Here is a 23,640-nt window from a genome sequence, read left to right as displayed (position 1 = left end):
ACCATGTCTCATTAATATTAATGTATACTTTGGTATTTTGGTCCCTGAACACTGTCATTCTGTTAAATGAAATTAAAGCCCTGACAGAAATATCTAATTAACCCACAGTAAGAAAATGCATGACTGTGTCATAGTTAATAAGCAGTTCAATGTAATCATACCTTCCTCATTCTCCTGATCGGTTCTGTCCTTTGCACGGTGTGTGCTTAGAACCAGAATGTCTAATATTAATTCCCTTAATGATTGCTCATATATGAGTTAAAATGGATAGCTGCTCTCCTTTCAGATGTACAAATAATCTAGTTTCTTTTACTGAGAAGGACTGGGAAAGAAATACCTAAACTTGTGTGTCTTAGACTAATTGTTACCATAAAAGGAGTCTCTGGGATTCAGTCATAACCACAGGGAGCAACGCTGGGCTCAAAGCTGGTTCCCACGCCCAGTTTACCAAACTCCCCAGAGCATCTGAACCACAAGTATCAGCTCCCTCTGATGGGAGGAGGCTTCCCAGGGCCAGGTAAGCAGAGTTGGGATAATCTCCTTCTGGCCATGTGCTGTCTCTAGGAAACTTCACTAAGCTCAGAGGCATTGCAGGAGAACATCCTACCTTAATGAGGACCCGAATGGACCCTGTGGCTTTTGTGGATATAAAATACCAGAAGCTCATGGTGCAGGCAGCGCTGGCTTCTTGCCACAGACCACTCTTGAGGTGTGCTTCTTCGCCCCGAAGGCCCACCGGAGTAGCCTCCAGATACAAGAAGTGCCCTGGGGACAAGATGGGATTCAGATAACGCAAAAATGACATCGAGTGGATTATGTTAGCTTTTCCATCTTCGGGTTTTTAATTACATTTCTAGGATCTGAACTGCCAAAGGTATTTCTGCTTGAAAGAGAAAGGAAATCTAGTAGCGTTGCCTCTGGCTCACTGACAGAGCAATATCCAACTGTCTCTGTTCTAGCAAAGTACTTCACGGTATGCAGATTAACTGACCTGACAGGGTATTTATGCCTTGGACTCAACAAGATAGCTATAGAAATTATTTCATGGACTCCCCAAACTCTCCAGTTATTGTAAAACAATGCAAAGACTGTCTATGAAATACAAATAGAGGGATATGACATACTTTCAAGAATTCAGTCGTCTGTTGAGTACATAAATGAAAGGCTGAGGATTTTAATATACAACACACAAGGAAAGATATTGAGTTTTCTTCTTGTGTATCCAAATATCCCAAACATTTTATGTATGTATAGCTGAGTGTTTGAATGAAACTTACACCTACCTTTCTTTGTCATGGCTGGTCTGGCTTGGAGAGCTTTGTTTTATCACAGGCCTGTGAAATGTCAGTATTTCCTACTCTGTAGCATCCAGGAATTCAGGATCCCTTCTTTACTCTCCTAATGTCTTTTGCCCCTTGACCAATGAATCTGAGACCTGACCTCAGCTCACTGTAAAAATGAGCCATACCTAGCACCCTTCACATAGATGACCTTACAGCTACAACTGCACGTCTCTACAGCTTTCTAACTGCTTTCCCCTTCATACAGGTCATCTCATTTGATCTTGACAATCCCTGTTTGGTACACAGGGCAAATTCTATTATCTCCATTGGACAGATGAGAAGTTTGAGAATCTGAAAAGTTAAATGACTCTCTAATGATCAAATGAGTGGCAGAATTCACGGTTACTGATGACAAGTATGTGTCATTTAGGAAAGGTACCTGAGAGCAGCATATATTATCATCTATCTAAAATTATCAAAGTAATATTCAATTGTAATTACTCACTGTTATATGTTAAATGGTGTCCCCCAAAAGATGTGAAAGTCCTAATTCCAGTCCCTGTGACTGTGACCTTATTAGGAAATAGGGTCTGTGCTGGTGATCAAGTTAAAATAGAGTCATGAGGGTGGGCCCTAGTCTAGTAAGACTGTTATAATAAAAAGGGGAAATTCAGACACAGAGATAGACATGCATAGAGGGAAGACAATGCAAAGACAGAAGGAGAGTACCGCCTACAAGCCAAGTAGTGACTGAAGCTACCAGAAGCTAGGTGAGAGGCATGGAACAGATGATTCTCCTTCAAGGACCTCAAGAGGAACTAGCCCTACTGACACCTTGATTTCAGATTTCTAGCCTCCAAAACTGTGAGACAATAAACGTCTGCTGTTTACGCCACCCAGTCTGTGGCAGTCTGTTATGCAGTCCCAGGAAACAAATACACTTGTTAAACGTTTGACTTAGTTGCCCTGGCACCACGGTGGTCTCTCCAGATGCTCTCAGGGAAGATAACGTGATGCTCACTGTGAATGCGATTAGAGTGACTAGAACAACCTAATAACTTACCATTTTCATTTCCAAGTGTGTGGTCTCTGGGAGGTCTTAGGCTTTGAGGAGAGCCAACCCCCAAAACCCAATCAAAGTTTTCAGCCAAAGAGTTTTGCCAACCACACCAGCCTTTTTCAAAAGTACAGGAGCTACCGCAGTCCTTTTCATCAGTATAATCTCCACAGTCGTCTACAAAATTACAGCTTTGCTCCGGTTTATAACACTTGCCATTCTGACATTCCCGATAACCATATGGACAGTAACCTAGAAAACAGAAAACAAGCAAAGAAAGGATGAGGAAACACTCCTAACACATTAGTGAGCTTAAAAGGTAGTAAGAGTAGATTCCCTTGAAGACGTAAAGAAACACAGTGTCCTTAGGAGTTTGGGACGTCTGACCCCTACCTCTCTCTCTCCTAATCCCCTCTAGGTTCTCGTCTATAGATCACTCACGAGCATCATTCAAAATGAAAAAAAAAAAAAAACTGAGCATCAATTTATTGATCTAGGAAAGTATCCCAGTCCTCCCCAAATACAGCACTTCCTGTAAGCTATACTCAAAAAATATAAAAGCCAAAGTGAGGCTTTCCATTTTTTATCCTGAAATAAAATCTTTAGGGTAATAAGAGTTTATATATTACAGGGTATTTGAAAGTACATTCCATCAGCATCCTTGCACTCCAACATTTATCAGAAGCCAAACATATACGATACTTCCTCAGAAGCAGGGACATGAATATACAAGTAATATCCAACTTTCCAACAGATCTTTTTTCCTCCAAAACATTTATTTGTCAGTTGTTTGGAATTTTAGGAGCCATTTTCCGACAAAGCCATGTCAACCGTAGAGACCTTTCCACAGAGTTTAAGATAAAGAGCAACGCTTTTGAACAGCTGAGCTCAAACTGGTTCTGATACTTATCAGTTATGCCACTTGGATCATACACTTGATGAGCTTTAGTGTCCCTATCTAAAGAGAAGGAAAAACAGTAAAAACTAGAGAAGTTAAGCTAATTAGAGAGACTTGTTTATATCACCAGTGCCTAGAACAGTGCCTGGCCCTTCATAGGCAATCAGTAAATATTAGTTAAATAAATGAATGAGCGAAAGTGTTTTGGAAATGATAAACCAGTTCAATATGCACAGTCAAGGTATTATTATTGTCCTGCTCCAACATTACAATAGAACATAACCACCATGGGTGACAATATTCCAGCAGGAAAAGTTGTTCCGAGATCCAGCTTGGGACATCAGCTTCACATTTGCTTTGTGACACTATAGTATCTGAAAGTTTTTTCCTTCCCATCTTTCTTGTCTGCCAGTTAGGGGAGCTGGTAATACCACTTTCTACTTCATTTTTAGATGGTAGCTTCCATGGCCTGAGGCAGAGTGTCTGAAGATTGAGGATTGGTGTGCATTAGTGGTAGGAAATGATTCAGGGATTTAATGGAAGGTGCTCTGGGAATTGGAAACTCCTGTTGCTAAAATCTCATAGAAAAGCTTTTATGTTCTGGATCGGTCTCACATTTTAGAAAATAGATGGCTAAGAGAGAAGCGGCAGGAGAGAAATGGAAGGCCATGTAGAAACCACTGGGGAGGAGGCTGGTGTTCTGAAGTCTCCTAGCCATTTTGTGTGCTAAAGTCTTCATGGACTGCACACGAAAGACTGCCTAATTAAGTGGCCTTTACACTTGCAAAGCCTTTGAAAATAAGTTTCAACCGTGCATTCTGTCTCTAACAAAACTTTCTTGTCTGGGTTAATTGCTACCATTTTCTTTTCTTGCAGTGTGGGATTAAACTATTTTTATCTAGGTGCCCAGTTCAGCTAGCAGATTGGAGGTTAAGACAAAATACCTTTGATGTTTCAATTACAGAGCTTGACTCAGAATTGTAACATTAAAGCATTTTTGAGCTTTAATGGAAATGGAGATCACTTACGTTAACGCTCTCATTTATAGATGAGAAAACTGAGGATTATAGATGTTAAATGACTTGCTGATTTTTCAAGAGCAGAAATGCAATTTGGACCCAGGTCTGTTGTCTTCAGAATTATTTTTTAAAAATCCATTGACTTGAAGAGCAGTGATAGGTCACCTATCACAAACACAAGACCACCGAGGGACAGAAATGGTGGTGTTGACTACTAGGTGCAGTATCTCTCATGGATCTGTTGAGAACCTGAGAAATTGCTAGATCATTTGATGTTATACAATTGATATTTGTATTGATTCTATCAATTCCAATTTGCGGAGTGAAAACAAATTCACTGGTTTTAAAGATGCTTTTCTCCAAAGCAAGTGAATCAAGCTAAGATCTAATTCTTTTAAAACACACAAGAAAATAACTTGGACGTGTTTCTAAATGGAAACATAGAGCCTGATATATTCCACAATCAATATAGCTAGTATTTTAAGATAGTCACAGTGATTAAGTTTTAGCGATCTAAAACATAAATACCTGCATAATTTAAAAATACAGTAATTCGGATATTACCCAAGATTAATTTTGAACAGAAAGCCCTCTATGTTAATAAAGAAAATTTCACTGCTATAATGCATTCTATTCATAAAATAACAAAAAACACTTTTGGTAAACATCAAGGGACATTATTAACTAATGTTATTTACCTATTTCTAAATTATTTTCCATGCCTGTTGTTTTGTCCAAAGAAATCAGCTACTTGAAAGTAGGGTGTATACCTTTAAATGATTCTGATATTAAGGCTTTTATGAAACTGTGTTCATTTTTACAGAAAAAAATATTCTTTAAACTAGGCAGTGACCCTGTTGATAGGCAGTTTAATTTTGTAAGAAAGAACAAAATTATAAAAGTTTAAAACCTCCCATGTAAACCTTAGAGACATCTGAAGCTTAATACACTTCAATTCAAACTCTGATTCTTCCCCTCCAAACTTTCTCACTGAACAGTCTTTCTCATCTGTATTAATGGCAACTCCAGTTATTCAGAGAAAAAATATCTTGTAAGGAGCTCTGTATGGTAGAGTCTGACTTCACTTTTTGATGTATGACTTGATTGCTGAGAGCCCTTCCCATTGTGTTCCACATCTGGGAAAGCTGGTAAGAAAGTCCAGGTCCTCCCCCTGTTGGTAGAAGGTTCAAACTACGCAAGCCCCTACCTGTGCACAGGGATCCTCAGCCAGGTCTCACCACCTATAACCACCATAAAACTCTATCCCAGTTTTCTTCCCTCGTTCTCTAAAACTACTTTTGGACATGCCTAGGAGCTACCTTGATTTCCTAGAAAGTCTCATTATGTGAGTAACAGACATTTTCAAACCATCTTGGTGTGTATGTGCTGTCATCAGTCTTGATATCTGAACCAAATTTTGGATGATGGACCATCTTGTAATTGAGGATGGCCCCAAGTTCTAGGAACTGTAATAATATACACAACATTTTATCTCATAACTCACATGTAATCTTTCAGTGAATTCTGTCAATTGTCAATCCTACCATTAGAATATATCTCATTACCTCTACTGTTACTATTTTGGTTCAAGCCACTATCATTTTTTTGTGATTGTATTGCAGTGCTTTCCTTCCTGATCTCTGCATCCTACCCTTGCCCTGTATGGTCCGTTAAACAATAACGAACCATGCTGAGGTTAACAGATATAAGCTATTATATATAGAATGGATAAAAAACAAAATCCTATTGTATAGCACAGGGAACTATATTCAATATCCTATGATAAACCATAATGGAAAAGAATATAAAAAAGAATGTATGTGTGTGTATATATATATATATATATATATATATATATATACACACACACATAACTGAATCACTTTGCTGTACAGCAGAAATTAACACATTATACATCAACTATACTTCAATAAAAATATTACAAATATTTACAAAAATATTTACATGGTGATATTTTAAATAAATTGAATGTTACTTCTCTGCCCCAAACTCTATGTTATTTAAATACTATTCCCCATTACAAGGACCTAGGCCTTCTTGGGAAAATGGTCTGTTTGGGGCTAAGGAAAAGAAAGTCCAAGATGAGCCTGGGAATTTTTGTGTGTGTGTGCCAAAAATTAATGAAGTTCTCCAAAAATTACATCATTATGATGAAAGGTTGAACTACTGGTCAGAAATAATTTCAGCATCAAAATAAGTAATGAGAGGACTCTGGCTCTTAGCACACATAGTAAGAAAGAGTAAGATGGTATGAAATTATCCTCCATCCATAAACAACCAGAAGCCTGGGAAAAATCTATGAAACAAGTGTTTGCAGACACTGCACAACAGAAAGCACAGGATTGTGATCTCTCAGAGAAAGGGAAAGAAAGGCAAATCCTATACAGGATCATGCCAGACTTCTTCTTGGTGGAACTTTCTAGACTATAGCTCCAAAATGGTCAGCCCAGCAGAAAGTGAGGTTGCAGTGAGTTGAGAAGACAGAGTCTCAGACAGATAGAATTTGCAAGGCAGGGTGGTGGAGAAACAGGAGGTATGTAGCTAAGGAGATCCAGAGATATGCTTAAGGCTTTGCTGAATTCTAATTTTCATGTTTGCAGGGTAAAATCCACAAAGAGAGACAGAGAACAACTTCTAAGAAAACAATAACTAGGAGATATAAACTGAAAAATTACCAGAATTTACAGAAGACCAGATATCTTTGAGTTACTGCCAGCCAGAGTGGAGAGTCCTTGGCGAATAAACAGGGCATTCAGTAGGAAATCCAGAAAGGTACAATTTAGTAACAAGCAAAGAGACTCTAGCAGGAACTAGTCTCTAGACCATGGATTGGAACTACAGACTCAGGACCAAATCTGGTCTACCACTTGTTTAAGTAAATAACATTTTATTGGGACTTAGCCATGCCCACTTGTTTATATATTGATACTATCTATGGTTATTTTCACATTGAAATGGTAGTTGAGTAGTTTCAGTCAGGACCATATGACCTGCACAGCTGAACATATTCACTCTCTGAACATACTGTTTTCTTAACCTCAACTTGTTTTTATTTATTTATTGTTATTTTAAATTTTTTAATTTTTTGATAAGAATACTTAAGTTCAACTCTTAGCAAATTAATTTTAATTATGCAACACAGTGTTATCAGCTATAGTCACCATGTTATACATTAGGTTCTTATTCATCTTTTTTTTCTTTTAATATTTATTTATTTATTTGGTTGCACTGAGTCTTAGGTGCAGCAGGCAGGCTCCTTAGTTGTGGCTCCAGGACTCCTAAGTTGTGGCTCACCAGCTCCCTAGTTGCAACACGTGGGCTCCTTAGTTGTGGCATGCGAACTCTTAGTTGCATGCATGTGGGATCTCGTTCCCTGACCAGGGATTGAACCTGGGCCCCCTTCACTACGAGCGCAGAGTCGTCCACTGTGCCACCAGGGAAGTCCCTCAACTTGTTTTTAAACTAGACTGCTTTAAAAAGAATACTAAATAAAGTTTGCTTTAAGTTAAAAAAAAAAATTGACTGTAAAAATTTGCTGACTTCTATCTTAAACCTGTCTTTACAAAGACTTAAAAATAAGACTTAAATGGACCATAAAGAACTGTGAGCAACTTAAGTGTCTCTAGAACAAAGTTCAATGCTTCTTAAAGGAATTTACCAAACTTCAGCACTTAGCAACATAGAATTCACAATGTCCAGCATCAAATTAAAAATTAAGAGCATATGAGGAAGTAGGAAAATGTGATCTAAACCCAGGAGAAAAATCAGTCAATAGAAGCAAATATAGATAAAACAGAGATGATGCAATTATCAAAGAAGTTAAAGCAGCTATCATAAATGTGCTCAATGTGTTCACCTACAATTCTATAAAATTACAAAAAAGCTATTTGTACCAGCAAGTAAGTTTAGCAAGGTTACATGTCATCACTATACAAAAATAAATTACATTTCCATGTGCTAGAAATAAGTAACTGGAATCTGAAATTAAAAAAAAATCCTTTAAAATGGCATCCCCAAACATGAAATTCTAGGGATAAATTTAACAAAATACATGCCCGGCCTTTACATTGATAACTACAAAATATTGATAGGAAAAGAGACCCTGAATAGATGGAGATACATATCAGTTTTATGGATTATAAAACTCAATATTGTTAAGAACTCAATTCTCTCCAAATTTAACTATAATTTCAATATAACCTCAATCAAAATTTCAGTAGGATTTTGTATAAATTAACAAAATGATTCTAAAATGTGTATGGAAATGCAAAGCACCTACATTAGCTAAAAAGTTGGCAGATTTACAGTACCTGCTTTCTATATACACTGTAAAGCTATAATGGTACCGACTTATGTACCGACAGATTGCTTAGTGGATCTGGATGTACAGTTCAGAAATAGACTCACAAATATATGATCAACTAATTTCCAAAAAAGCTGACAAGTCATTTTCACCCAAAAATGCATAAACTGAATCTAATTATGAGGAGAAATCAAAAAACATGAATTGAGGGATATTCTACAAAATAAAAGGCCTATACTTCTCAAAGATATCAATGTCAAAAAAGACAAAGAAAGGCTGAGTATCTGTTATAGATTAAAGAAATCTAGAGCTACATAAAATCTAAATGTAATGCATGATCCTTGATTGGATCCTGAAAAAATTTAGTCAACGGAAGCAAAAATAGACATGACAGAAATGACGGAATTTTCAAAGAAGTTAAAGCAGTTATCATAGATGTGCTCAATGTGTTCATCTATGATTCAGGTAAAAAGCAAAAATTACATAAAGGATATTTTTGGGGCAATTGGTAAAGTCTGAATGAGGCCTATAAATTGGATAATAATATTGTATAAATATTAAATTTTCTGATTTAATCATTATACATTAAATGACTGTCCTCTATTTTAGAAAACAGACTATGAATTATTTAGAGGTAAAAGGACGTGATGATGTCTGCAACTTACTCTGAAATGACTCAGAAGAAAGTAAGTTTATATATAAAACGAATGGGCAAACTGATAATAATCTGTGAATCTGTATGTAGTATATGTTTGAGTTCTCTGTATAGTTCTTGCAATGTCTCTCTCAATTGGACACTACCACAAAAATTTTTTAAATATAAACTTTTGAAAGTTAAAAAAGTAAAATCTTCCGATGGCACCCCATCTCACTCAGAGTAAAAACCTCAATCCCTGAAGTGGCCCACACATACTGTACAGTCTTGCCTCATTCTCTCTCTGGTACCACTGCCCTCCAGCAAAGGACTACAAGGCACACATCTATAGCTGAAAAGAAGTTGGGTTTATTACTCATTGTAGTGATGGAGCACAAATACCCTCGGGAACCACAAGGCAGCTCAGTAAGAGAGTATTAGAAGTGACTTATTATAGGATTAGGGCTTTGGTTAGGTTATTTTGGGGAGGCTCCAAGGAAGTGGAGTTTTGCTCCAGATTGGGTGCTGTCAGGAAGCAGGGATAACTGGGTGCTGTCAGGAAGCAGGTATCTTAATAATTCTTATATAACAAAGGGAAGACTAGAATAGGCTAGAGTTATAATTGGTTAGGAACAGGTTTCATTCGTATGAGTAAAGATAGCGGAATGTTTGGTCATTCTTTTTGCTGAAACAATGTCCATGTTTCGTCTGTGTTCAAGCACAGTCACAGAGTGATCTTGTTTTCGTCTAGCTCCATCATGGTACCAGAATGGCTTTGTCTGATGCTGACACCCTGTGAAATTGTTTACATTAAACAGGAGAAACACCAGCTCATAGCAACCCCAAGGCCTAGCTGACAGTTCCAGGCCAGGTCCTGAATGTCAGGGGCTGCGTTTCTTTTTCTCACTTTGTAATTCTATTTATGTGGCAAGAGAGTTCAGTGGAGCAGCAAAGCCTTCTAGGTGATATGAGGATAGAAAATAAAACCCTTCTGGCTATGGTCTTTGCAGTAGGTAAACATGGCAGACCAGGTGCTTTGGGAGATGCTGAAACATGTGAAAGCCCTTCCTATTTGTTATTTTTTAAGCATCTTGATATTTTCCCAGAGTAACTTGCAGCAAAAACTTGAAAATACCAAGATGCTGTGGGATCTCCTTTAATATTAGCACGAAGGAGAGAATATGTGGAAAGAAATTCCATAAAATAGATCATGGTAGCCTTAAAGAATTGACAAAACAAAACAAAACAAAACAAGTAGAGGATTCATGATTTGCATTAAGAAAAAGAGGAAAGCATGGAAGGAAGTCTAAACAGAAAAGAAGCCTCCAGGGTTTAAGGAGAAGGAACTAACGTGATTCCAACGTACTGTGACTGCAGTACTGCTGAGGCTTTAGTTTAGAACAGCAGCATTCCATACTTACATGTTTCCTGGGCAATGCTTACTAGCCATAGGCTCAGCCCTCAACTGGCAACAAACCGCCTATTAGCCAAAATATTGTGCCTGCAGCCTCCATCTTCTTCATCGCAAATAGTAGCAATCCAAATACCCAAAGAGCACTTTCTAACGGTCTTGCTCAGCGTGACAAAATTTATACTAACAAAGTTACCACTCATGTTCATTCAAAAAGATATTTTCAGAAAGAACAGCTTATTTCTCAACTTCTTAATTACTCATTTTTAATACTTTACATCGAAGAAATGTTAGGCTGACATTACATGCTAACATTCACCTAATTCTATTAGAAGAGCACGCAAATGAGAAATACGAAGGAACCTATAAAGATAAATGTTTCTTAATAATTCTGACTTGGAGAAAATTTCTAATGTCTTGGTGGTGAACAATTTGCATACCTTGAGTTTTGAGTGTATCATATTTAGTAAGGTAATGAGTTTAATCATTAAGCACCATCATTTTCTGAAGTCTTAAATTCAACTATCAGAGAAGGGACATGAAGACGGTCCAGTGGATTATTTTTGCTGTCAGGAAATGTAAACTATAACAATCCTTTGTTTTCTTTCAGTGTACCTAATAGAGGCTTTGCATATTTACAGAGAATTATTTTTATGAAAGACATCGCAAATGGAGCTGCTGCCATAACACAGAGCTAGAGCCACAAGTATGACCCAGGGCTAAATCTCAAGATAAAAATCACATTAGGAAAATTATATTTTGTACTTTTATGCAGTTGAATTTTTCAATCCTTCCTTGAGTGGTTTTTGACAATCCAACATTGAATAAAAATCTTCCATATGTTTTCTAGTGTTATACGATTACTATATGTTATATGATTCATTTTTTTAAAAGATTTTAAACCTTTGATGCACCTGAAGTTTACTTTGGCTACAAATGAACAACAAGATTTTTAAAGTGAAAAAGAGGAATACATACACAGGCACAACATACACATGTGCCCGTGTATTTATTGAACATCTCTGGAAAGATACATAAGCACTAAACAATTCCTCTGGAATTAGAAACACAAAGACTGAAGTCAGAAGAAAATGATTTTTTTAAATCTATGCCCCTTTTTGGTTATAACGTGTGTGTGTGTGTAATGAAATAAATATTTGTTTTACTTTAAAAAGAAATAGGCTAGAACAAAGGCCTGAACACACCAGGGCCTTATCCCAGGTTAAAGAAAGGGTTGAAGTAGTAAAGTTATACTATAATTGGGAAATCAAAAGGCTGAAGCTCCTTTGAGGAGTATTAACCTGAAATGAGTGGCAAGAATGTTGACAATTTTCTGGACACCACGGTTTATGGGAATTGGAAGACTGAACCCTCCACTCCAGATGGCTATGGAAGAAATGTTGAAATTAAGGGAGAACCAAATTTCAGTTTTCAAAAGGAGATATAAGGAATGAAATGCCCTGTGAAAATATCTAAGATCTGTACTAAATATAGGGTAGTTTATGAGTTGCAAAATGTAGAGCAAGGGTTTCCTTGGTGGCGCAGTGGTTGAGAGTCCGCCTGCCGATGCAGGGGACACAGGTTCGTGTCCCGGTCCGGGAAGATCCCACATGCTGCGGAGCGGCTAGGCCCGTGAGCCATGGCCACTGGGCCTGCGCATCCGGAGCCTGTGTTCCGCAACGGGAGAGGCCACAACAGTGAGAGGCCTGCGTACCGCAAAAAAAAAAAAAAAAAAAAGGTAGAGCAAAAAGGGAAAGTGAGTAGTGATAAAAGAGAACCTGGGAGAAATTCAGTAGTCCCCCTTGATCCCTGTTTCTCCCTCATTTCCCATATTCAATCAGTCACTAACAGTTTCTCATTTTACCTTCTAAATATCTCTTAAATCATCCACTTCTCTCAAGGGATACTCATCTCTCTCCTTGACTAATGAAATAGCTTCCTAATTGATTGCTCTGCATCTATTCTGGTCCTCCTGAAATTCATATCCCACGTTGTAAGTCCAGTGATGTTTTCAAAATGCACATTGGATCACCACCCTGCTTGAAAGCTTTTCATGGGTACCTATCACAGTTAGGGAAAAGACCAAATTTGCTAAGTTGATGGAGAATCAACTCAAAGTCTGTTCGCTACTCACCTTTCCAGCCTTCTCTCTGATCATGCTCTCCCCGTCAACTCCCCACCACAAACCTACTGGCCTTTTTCCAGCCCCGCCAGCCACAGACACTTTATACATGCTGGACCACCTGCCTCCCGAGCTCTCTCTTTGAAAATCTTGCAGATTTCAGCTCAGTCTCTACCTCCTGCAGGAAGTCTTGATTGTTCAAATCCCTCTACTGTAACCTCTTAACATAACAGGCAGCTCTTCTTCAAAGAACTTTAATAACATCGTGTTATACTTGTCTGCATGGTTATTTGCATTATGACTCTTTCCACTGCTAGTCAGTAGGGTCCACAGGGGATAGAAACTGGCACGTATTTCAAAGGACTCACTATACATTTGCTGGCTGAACAAAAAAATGAATGAGTGAGTATGAACGAGCTGAATAAAGCAAGGAGGAGGGCATATAGTGAGTGAGTGAGAGCCTCCTAGGAGATGGTTGACTGGAAGATGAGTTGATATTCTGGTTGTTGGACAAGGATGACAGGGATAGGGCTGTGTTTGGATTGATGAACTTTGAGATACCAAGACTGAGGCTATTATACAGAGTCAATCACCTTGGACCTGTTTGCTGTGATGAAAATAAACATTTCTGGTTTTTTCTCCTTTTGTTTTGGAAAGTGACAGTAGCTATTCAGTTTGTTCAAAATATACATTTTTTAATACTTTAAGCAAAGATTTACCTATTATGTCTATAGATAGAATTCATTATAGTCACAATCCCAATTTAATACTACCTTTAAACAATTTGATCCTATAACAAAGCAATTTCCATTTGTAAACACTGCTGACCTGGTTAATAAAAATTCTATGTAATGAAACTGAGACAATCATCTAATTCAAAGGGGAAAATAAAACAGACAATCTAAGCTAAATTCTATTAATAGGAAGCAAAACAAATCCACGGTATTTGTGCGCCTAAATGCTGCTCCCATTTGTGCAGTATATTATGCTTGAATTTGTTTTGGTTTAGGTAGTTTTGACTTAGTAAACATCAGTCATAGTGAGTAGAGTGCAAAATCCTTTTAAAACAGGATCAACATATAGGCTCCCGGGCTTCCCTGGTGGCGCAGTGGTTGGGAGTCCGCCTGCCGATGCAGAGGACGCGGGTTCGTGCCCCGGTCTGGGAAGATCCCACATGCCACGGAGCGGCTGGGCCCGTGAGCCATGGCCACTGAGCCTGCGCGTCGGGAGCCTGTGCTCCGCAACGGGAGAGGCCACGGCAGTGAGAGGCCCGCGTAACACACACACACACAAAAAAATATATAGGCTCCCTTTCCTTAAAATACATACCATCTAACTCGGGTAAAACTAGTTTTCAGTATTTGTGTGTATGTACCTGCGTGCATGTGTATGTGTATATATGTTACATATGTGTTGCACAATTCACACATATTACATATATACATGTGTGTATATTCTGTGTATGTACATATGAAAGTATTACATGCATGAATATGCATATATATTAAAATATGGTTAAAGTGACTGAAGAGCAATTTTAAAGTGAACGGTAAAATTAATCATAATGGTAACTATTTATTAATCACCTCCTATATGCTGTGCTTTGCGCTAAGGATTTTATGAATATTATCTCTAATATTCATAACAACATTGTAAGAAATGTCATCTCCATTTTCAAATGTGGCAATTGAGGATAAAAAGGCTAAAGTATAATTTCCAATGTTATAAAATCAACCTTGCAATATATATAACATATACATACATATAGTATATGTCTGAAGAAATTTCCTAAATTTATTAAAATGTATCACACATGTACAAAATAATACCATATTAATAACAGGTTGTAATGGCTAATGCTCGAATTATCAAATATTTAATTCTGTCTGGCTCTGTGGTAGGTGTTTGCTGTGCATAAATCATGTAATCATCAAAATCACCCGTCTGGTACACTGAACATCTATTACAGTGTTGGACTAGACAATGTAACTCATATTATCAAATACCTAATCTGATTAACCCACTCCAATCCAATATGCTCCAGGGAAAGGCTAAAAGCCCTAATCTCGGATGTCTACTTGAGCAATGAAGTTTGGTTGCTGTGTCACCAATGCCTCTCAAGAGCATAATGGGAATAGTATGACTGTTCCATTCCTTTGTGTGGGGATGATAAGAGAGAAAATATCCAAAGCCCCTTGTTTAACACTGAATGGGCAGCAACAATCATCAACGTGAGAGCCCTGAGTGCACTGCTTCCAGATTTGTTGGAGAATCTGCCAACAAAATGTAAGAATAAACAAATCAAGGAGCTAAAATGGTTAGGATCACCAAATATTTCATCCGGCCAACGCCAGCCTCTTGTATTGAGGGCAAGTCATTTTGTCTCTTACCTTAAAGCCTGATGAGCTGATACACATGACAAAGAATGAATAAACAGAATCTCAGAGGTTGCTATGGGTACATTCTATTAGTATTTTAATATTTTCTTTCTTTTCAGTAAGAATTGAAGTGGCCAAATGGGTAAACTGATGGAATCGGAAGATAAAGAGAAACTAGTACAATGAATCTAGTTACAAGCTTACAACACAAAACTCATCCTGCAGAGTTATAATAATTGGGCTACAAGAGCAGCACTCTGAGAGTATTACAAAAGGGAGGCATAAGGAATTATTAAAAAATCAGTATCTGTAAGATTAAAGTCACAATATTTGCTTAGGAGAACCACAGCATTCCCTCACACAAGGTTGTAAAGAAATTTCTCTCATGGGTCTTCATTATTGTTAAGTATATACGTATTAAGAAAGTAAAAAAGAAGAAGTAAGCTAAAGCTAAGGAGCTAAGGGAATTAATCTTTATAACAAGCTTTCACTAAGACCAAGAGTATCACAAGAGTCTTCATGCATTGTTCCATTTATTCCTTTATACAATAAAGAATTAACAATCACCTCCTCTGTACCAGGCACGTTGCTTTGGCACAGGGAGTATAGCAGTGGGGAAGTCAGTGTTTGTCCTTATGGTGTTTCTCCTCCACTGGAGAAGAAAGACAATGACGGAACACACATATAGAGAGAATGATAGTAAATAGAGTGTGGGTGGAAGAGGGGGTGGTCCTTTGTTGTCATCTTTAAAGAAATAATACTTGAGTAGAGAACCTGAATAGAGTGAAGGAGAAAGCCATGCAAGTTGGCTGAGGGAATCACAAGTTCAAGGTCCTATGGTGGGAAAGAGCTTAGGGTCATGGAGGGTCGTCAAGAAGGCCATACGGCTAGATCCTAATGAGCATGGTTCTGAGCTGTGGGAGGGGATTTAGAGGGGGCCAGGAGGAGGGCTCTGTGTTCACAGTAAGGACCTTGGCTTTACTCTGAGATGGGAAGCCATTGGCAGCTTTTGCCTATAATTAATGCCACCCAGAAACAAATATTTAAAAAAAAATCCTTGACTGGAACATGGAAAGAGTAGCATGACTACCTAAAAGGAGACCCATTAGGAGGCTATTATAGTTAGGGATGAAGTAGGTTCAGACTAGCAGGAATAAGAGTATTAAATAAGCAGCGCCTGGAACAAAATGAGTAATCAACACATGTGAGTTGTTATCATTGGCATTAGAAGGGTAGCAGCGTTGATGGGGAAAACTGGCTGAAATCGGGAAATATTTTAAAGACAGAGCCACAGAAATTTATGATAGATTAAAGGTGGATAACCAGCATGGGAGAGGTCAAGAACTGCTTTTAGGTTTTTGGTATGAAAATCTGGCTGAATGATTTAAGCATCTATTCACGTGGGGGTTCTGAGTAAAATCTGAGGCAGAATAAACTCCTATTCCATTATTATTTGCAAAAAAAGAGAAATTAATATCATACTAGATAATAACATAAATACCTTATTTTTATAGAACATTAACATGTATTATCTCATATTACCCTCATCTCAATTCCCAAGGAGATTAGAGACCAGGATTCCTTTGTATAGATGAGAAAATTGAGCTTGAGCTTGAGGGAGGTGTAAATGGCTTCAAAGACTATAAATCCACCAAGACATATTATCATGGCATAGCACGCATTGGCAAATATTGACTATCTGCTGTTTTCAAGTGTTCACTCTGGAGAATGATAATGCTGAATCTTCCTTGAAATTTACTGACAAGTAACCATATATATGATGTATTTAAAAAGAGAAGGGGGAGGAGTCATACATTGGTGTGGGATAGGTTGAGAGATGGAATGAAGGCTGAAACAATTTAAGTAATAAAGCTAAATCAAAGGTAAACAAATAATTTCCTCCTGAAGCGTTTGAAAAATACAAGAAAAAACTTAAGTAACAGGCAAAGAATCAATGGAAAAAAAAATCTAGATTTTTTTTCAGGTTGTCTGCTGCAAAATCGAGAGGCCAAAAATTTTTGATGAATATATGTAAATGCCAGATAGCTTTAGGACTATGAATCCCAGTTTTGGTGAGAGAAGGCTAATTGCTAATAGTTAACTAAGCATAGCAGCTAAAGTCATCACATTTAGGTCAATTCATAGACCTTAGTGATTCAAAGTCTGGTCTTAATCACTTCCTTTAACTTTCCCGTACAAAATTTTCCATTACTAAAATTGTTGTTAAAACTGACTTCATTTACAAGGCTGTTTTGAAATATGAATAAATGATTGTAAGATGTTTTGGAAAAAATGGATCACTACTTAAATAACTATATAAAACCAAATTTAGGTGAACACATGCTTTGGTTAAAAAAAATGAAAACACCATTTAATAGTCATCATTTTCATTATCATAACTAAAATTAATTGAATGCCAACCAAAGCTGGACATTTTATACATATTATCCCTAATTCTCACAACATTGAAAAATAAATATTATCTTGATTTTACACCAATATTAATTAACTTGTGCAAATTCACATTATTGGTATGTGGCAGAGCTGGGATTTAGACCCAGATGGATCTAACACTGAGATGTGTGTTCTTTTTCATTATAGCTCATTACATAAAATCCTAGGCCAAATAGAAAAACTAATAAACAAGAAGCAAAAGACGACATCTCTGTCCTAATAGAGTTTATAAATAACAACAATGTACACAGTTAAACTAACGGTTCACTGAGAATACAAATCAATATATGATGGAAGAATTGAATGGCATAAGTGAATTCTATGAAAGATCAGTGACACCAGGAGACATAGCACTGGGGTCACCAGCGATGGCTCCACAGAGGAGTGCGGTACTTAACAACCTTAAAAGGAAGAGTAGGATTCATGGAAGAAACACAGAGAACAGAAAATGCCTTTCCAGCAATCAGCAAGTGGTATGAATAATGAGAAGTATGATTCACAGCATGCTTGTGGATAAGAATTAAATCAACCTTGTTTGAGGTCCAAACTAATATTTTTATACCATTTATAATTTACAAAGCACTTTCATATGTGTGTGTACCTGTAGAAGTGTATATGCACGTACATGCATGTACACATGTGTATGACGGTATTTATTCTGCATCAAACCTTAAGAGCAATCATGTAGAGAGTAAACTAGTCAATACTGGAGCCAGAACTAAAAATCTGTGTCCTCTCACTCCAAAATTCATGTATGGAATTAGTAGAGATATGATCATATAGGATTCTCAGCTGTCTGCTTGGTGGTCAAAACATTTCCTCACTCCTCTTCTTTAATGGGATTTAGTCTAAACTCCTGAGCACATCATTCAAACACATTCACATGCCAGTCCCAGCCCATCTTCTAGCATCATTATTTCAAATCCTCACTATACCATCACCTTTTCATTCAACCAGGTATCTGTCCATTCCTCTAAACACACATGGACCTTTATGTCCCTGAGTCCTTGATCATGTTCTTCCTAGTTTTAAGTATATATTTCTCTCTCTATTAAAAGACTACTATTCCATTAGATCAAACTAATCCCACTTTACCAAATCCCTCATTCTTTAGGAAAAAAATATAAAGAAAGAAACTGGGTGTGGTAGTCTGAACAATGACTCATCATAATGTTCCCGCCCAAATCTCTAGTACCTGTGAATATGTTACTTTGTGTGTGGGGGGTAGGGGTGGGAGGAAGATGTGATTTTGGCAAATGTGATTAAAGGCAAGGATCTTGGGATGGGAATATTATCCTGGATTATCCAGGTGGGCCTGATCAGGTCACATAAGTCCTTAAAAGCAAAAGAGGAAGGCAGAAGAGTGAAGTACAAAAACTGAAGAAGAGGCAGAAAAGAGTCAAATGATGAGAGGGACTTGACCCACTATTACCAGCTTTGAAGATGCAGCAAGATGTCCACTAGCCAAGGAATGCGGGTGGCCTCCAAAAGCTGGGTATGACCTGCAACTGACAGCCAGCTAGGAAATGGGGACCTCAGCCCTACCACCACAAGGAACTGAATTCCACCAAAGACATGAATGGGCAAAGAGGCAGGTTCTATCCTAGAGCCTCTGGCAGGAGTACATCCCTAAAGACACTGTGATTTTTCACTCAGTGGGACCCTTGCCAGACTTCTGACCTAAAGAGCTGTAAGATAATAAATTTGTTTTCTTTTAAAGCCACTAAACTCGTGGTATTTTGTTATGGCAACCATATAAAACTAATACAGTGGGACACGGATGTTGTAATTAGGCAAATATGAGTCTGAATCTCACTTTTATTCATACGCTTTTGGGTAAGTCATGTTTTCATCGAGTTATATCATTTGTAAAAGGAAGATAATCTTACACACACACAAAAATGCATCTAAAGTGCCAAACAGTGCCCTGGTACACCATACATGGCAGACTATCAACAAATGATGGCTGTTATCATTATCACTATTACTTTATTATTTATTTATTTTGGGGTGACCCTTATAACCCTGCTGTTTATCATAATCCTATAGCACACAGAAGGATTTTTAAAAGTCATTATTCATTTACAAGGATGGATGCCTCTTCTACTAAACCCTAAGCTCCTTAGAGAAGAGCAAGAGGCTTATGATATTTATCTTTGCATCACTAGAGCCTAGAACACTTTCATATATACACTGTCCACTCAATAAACATATGTTGAATAGAACCAAAGTGAAATACCCATCTAAGAAGTCTGAACTTTAACGTTTAGCATAGGAAAGCTATTCAGTAATTCTCAGCAGAGAGTGATGTGGTCAGAGTATTGTTCTAGAAAGCTTAATCTTTTTAAACTGACTGATGAATTGAAATTGGCAGTGACTGTAGGCAGTGAGACTAGTTAGGTTTCAATTAGTCAGTCTCTTTCACTTTATACTTAACATATTAGGAAGCTGACGCAGAGAGGTGAAGGGACTTACTTAAGGCTCTATTTTTAACTCTGAGCTGACAAAGGGCTAAAACTCATTAAAAAAAAATCAAGTCCAATATTCTTCCCACTATATAGCATTGCTACTTGTGGTTCAGAGTCTGATGGTGAACTTTAATGCAGAATCCTAAAAAGCACCTGCCAGACACTACCCACTTTTCAAAGTATAATGGGAAATTAACCAGGGAGAGCCTCCCCTGGTCCAGCTTAATTTCCAAGGAAGCACCAATTCAGAGGACTGAAACTGGACGTAAAATCATGTAAAGCTATTCCTGTGAGTATATGCCTACAGTAGTTTCTGGTTACATTAAGTCTCATAAGACTAATAATATTAAGAATAATGAAGAGCCAAGTATAATAATAATTACTGGAGGCCGAATTATAAATAGAGATCATTTAGCCTAATAGGATTCTTTGAATCAAAGGGAACTGTTGTGGGCCTTAGGATGGTGTTTAGAAAAACCAAACCAGGATGCAAATAAACTAGATTATATGTGGCAAATACACTGAGGCAAAATATAAAATAAAAATATTCTTAAAAAATTTTAAGATTAAGTTTAAATTCATCTATAATAAATGATAAATTCTTTTAAAATATATATCTTGAATTGGGGTCCAATTCACGTTGGACCTGGCAGGAAACGTACAATTTAAGCTATGATCCCTACCTTCTATGAGCTTAAAGTCTTCCTAGTAGAATTAGACATTCATACACGAAACATAAAATAAACAATAAAGACTTGTTTGCCTATATCTGGTCCAAGGCAAGAGTCTTTTAGAGTAGTTATTGGGGCTGGATGGCTGCTGCCACCCAGTGGACATTATCAGCTTTCAGTTTGGCCAAGCCATTGATAAACCAAGTCCACGCATATGTGAGAAATTCCTGGAAGGACTACCAGGGTGCCAAGGTAGTCAAGGCTTCCTCTGTTACTGATCGAGGGGGAGCTAAAGGTTCTAAGGATGTGCCTGTGACGTTTTTACCTAAGGAAGACACAACTGCAGAACCAGATGGGGGTGTCTCTCGAGTATACCATCTCCACCTCATAAGAGAAGACGGTTGAAACTTTCCAACTCCATGGTTAGCACCTGAATGGCCCCCCAAGCTGGTATGGGAATATTTGGACACAGTGTTACCTGGAAATTCTCTGAAAGGTACTTGGTCTCCAAAAGTTCCCATCAGCAGGCCGGTGTCTATTTCTTGAATGAATGTATTGGGAAGACCTACAGAGAGGCACTGAGTCCAGTACCTAAAGGGAACCTCCAGGCAGAAGCTGCCTCCAATTGCCAGAGGCTGAAATCAGTTTAGTTACCAGTAACAGACACCTGTAGTTCAGAGGGGTCCCTGGGGAATTTAGGCCCCAAGAGGAATGATGCTGGGACAGCCTGTTGCACTGTCTCTAGCACCGTGTGCCACTCAAGACCCCAGCTAAAAAGTTGGCACATTTTCTGGTCAACTTGTACAAAATCCTTAGATGAGGCAAACATTGTTTCTAATACCCAAACAGTCGACTTGGTGCTGGACTTCCTTTTTGCTGGTAGAGGGGGACACAGGGCAAGTACATTTATTCTTTCCCATCTTAGGGATCAGTCTCTGAGCCTCAGCTTACATTGTTTCTCACAATTTGACCTGGACGTCAAGAATTGTGAAGGGTCTGAGATCTTACCTGAATTGCAAGCTAATAAGTAAGCCTGTCATTGTTTTAATGGATGCTACTTATTAGAAAACAGAAGACTCCTGGATCAGAGATGGACAGTTTATCATTCACAGTAATAGAAGTAGACAGCGTATCATCACTTTTGCGTGTGTTAGTTCTCTGAATCTCAATTTCCACGGGATGATGTGAAGAAGAGCATACAGCACCTGCACAAGTAAAGGGCTGTATTACAAGAGAGAAACTCTGAGCATAAAGAACCTGAATCTTGATAATGGGCAGTAAGCATGCCTGCCCTTTGCTTCAGAAAGAGAAACTTGACATTCCAAGGCTCTTAGCAAACCTGAACTTTGCTCTGGGGGAAGACAATGCTTGCATTTTCCAAGGCTGTTTATTACACAAACATCCATATAAAGATGGTTCAAAACAAACAACAGAAATGTGCAGAAATGCAAGACAAGCATGGAAAATTGTCTCCCAACATTGGGTGATTGGTCCCTAATATTTCACCAGTACTAATGAGTCATTTCTGGGGTCTCATGTGAGTTAGTATCCACTCTAAAGCCGTTGTCATTTATTCTTTTTGAGGCCTATCATCATTATATCATCTATATAATAGAGCCAATTAACCTGTAAGGGAGTGGGCTGTTTGTTCTATGTCTCAGTCCATCCACTCACTGGTGAATTCAAACGCTCTTGTTGCTTGCCTGTTTCACTTAAAATAAAATAGGTGAATTCAAACTCTATTAGCATATTAATTATGTTTTGGAGGCCTAACCAGGTGATGTCAAATTGATCTTGATCTGGTACCAAAGGGATCAAGACAAAGGCATGAGCAACGGCCCTGGTGGCATAACAGATACTGTCAGTTGTACATTTGCTTCAGTTATAGTCACAATGTCTGTAAAGCTAGGGCTACCTTAGCCACACTAAATTCAACTGGTAACAGTCAACAGTACACTTTTCACTGGGCACCCAGGGTTGATATTTTGAGATACTGCATCTTTCAGCAAAGGAGCTCTGCTGTCTTGAAGTCATTAATGAAAGCTGTGGTCTCTCCTTTTCTCCCCCTGGAATGCTGTATTGTTTTTTTTTTTTTTTTTTAAAGATTTTACTTTTTAATTTTATTTATTTATTTATTTTTGCGGTACGCAGGCCTCTCACTGTTGTGGCCTCTCCCGCCGCGGAGCACAGGCTCCGGACGCGCAGGCTCAGCGGCCACGGCTCACGGGCCCAGCCGCTCCGCGGCATGTGGGATCTTCCCGGACCGGGGCACGAACCCGTGTCCCCTGCATCGGCAGGCGGACTCTCAACCGCTGCGCCACCAGGGAAGCCCTGCTGTATTGTTTTTAATATAACACGGGAAGCCTATCTGGTGGTCTGTTAGGCACTGGTCCCACTACTGCCTCCCAACAAGATGCTCTTTGCAGTCAGCTAAGTCCCACCTGGACTTGATGAGCAGGTAAAACATCACGGCCAACTATACTTTCAGAGGCATCCATGGTGGAAGACAACAAACGTCTGAATCATCTTCCCCAAGTGGCTGCAGTTACTGCCCTTACTGATTCTATTTCATTTCCAAATCCAGCCAAATTAATGCCTGGCTCTCACCTTTCAAGAGAACATGACATTCAAACAACATAAATGTTTGTATCCATCACTTTTTGCCTGTACCCTGTTGTACCTTCACTGGCATGGAGGGTCTTCTGTTTCACCTGGAGATGGGAAACCTGAGGCCCACCCTTGATCTCCCTTTTCCTGAAAAGCTGTCAAGTCAGGATATTGGGACCTAGGGTCAGATAGTGGAGGAGCTAAAGGAGTAATTTGTTCTAAGGGCCACAACCTTGCCTTAGTTTCTCCAGTATAGGAAGATTCATCTCTATGGAAGAGTTTGGTCCTATAGAGGCACCTTCTGTTTCAACCAG

The 23,640-nt window shown here is 38.3% G+C and overlaps 1 protein-coding gene across 1 annotated transcript in view; it reads right to left on the bottom strand.

The window, feature by feature from the left end:
• MALRD1 (MAM and LDL receptor class A domain containing 1) overlaps positions 1–23,640 on the bottom strand; it is a 598,156-nt gene that overhangs the window by 269,852 nt on the left and 304,664 nt on the right. The window contains exons 28-29 of the mRNA XM_065871795.1: positions 2,347–2,592; positions 608–765 (exon numbers count right to left, since the gene is read on the bottom strand). Of these exons, the coding sequence (XP_065727867.1) occupies positions 608–765; positions 2,347–2,592 (404 nt within the window). The remainder of the gene's footprint in view (positions 1–607; positions 766–2,346; positions 2,593–23,640) is intronic.

This window comes from Phocoena phocoena, chromosome 2 (genome assembly GCF_963924675.1).
Source record: "Phocoena phocoena chromosome 2, mPhoPho1.1, whole genome shotgun sequence".
Lineage (NCBI taxonomy): Eukaryota > Metazoa > Chordata > Mammalia > Artiodactyla > Phocoenidae > Phocoena > Phocoena phocoena.
The sequence above is the reverse complement of the archived record's forward strand: the minus strand, read 5'-3'. Positions and strand labels throughout refer to the sequence as shown.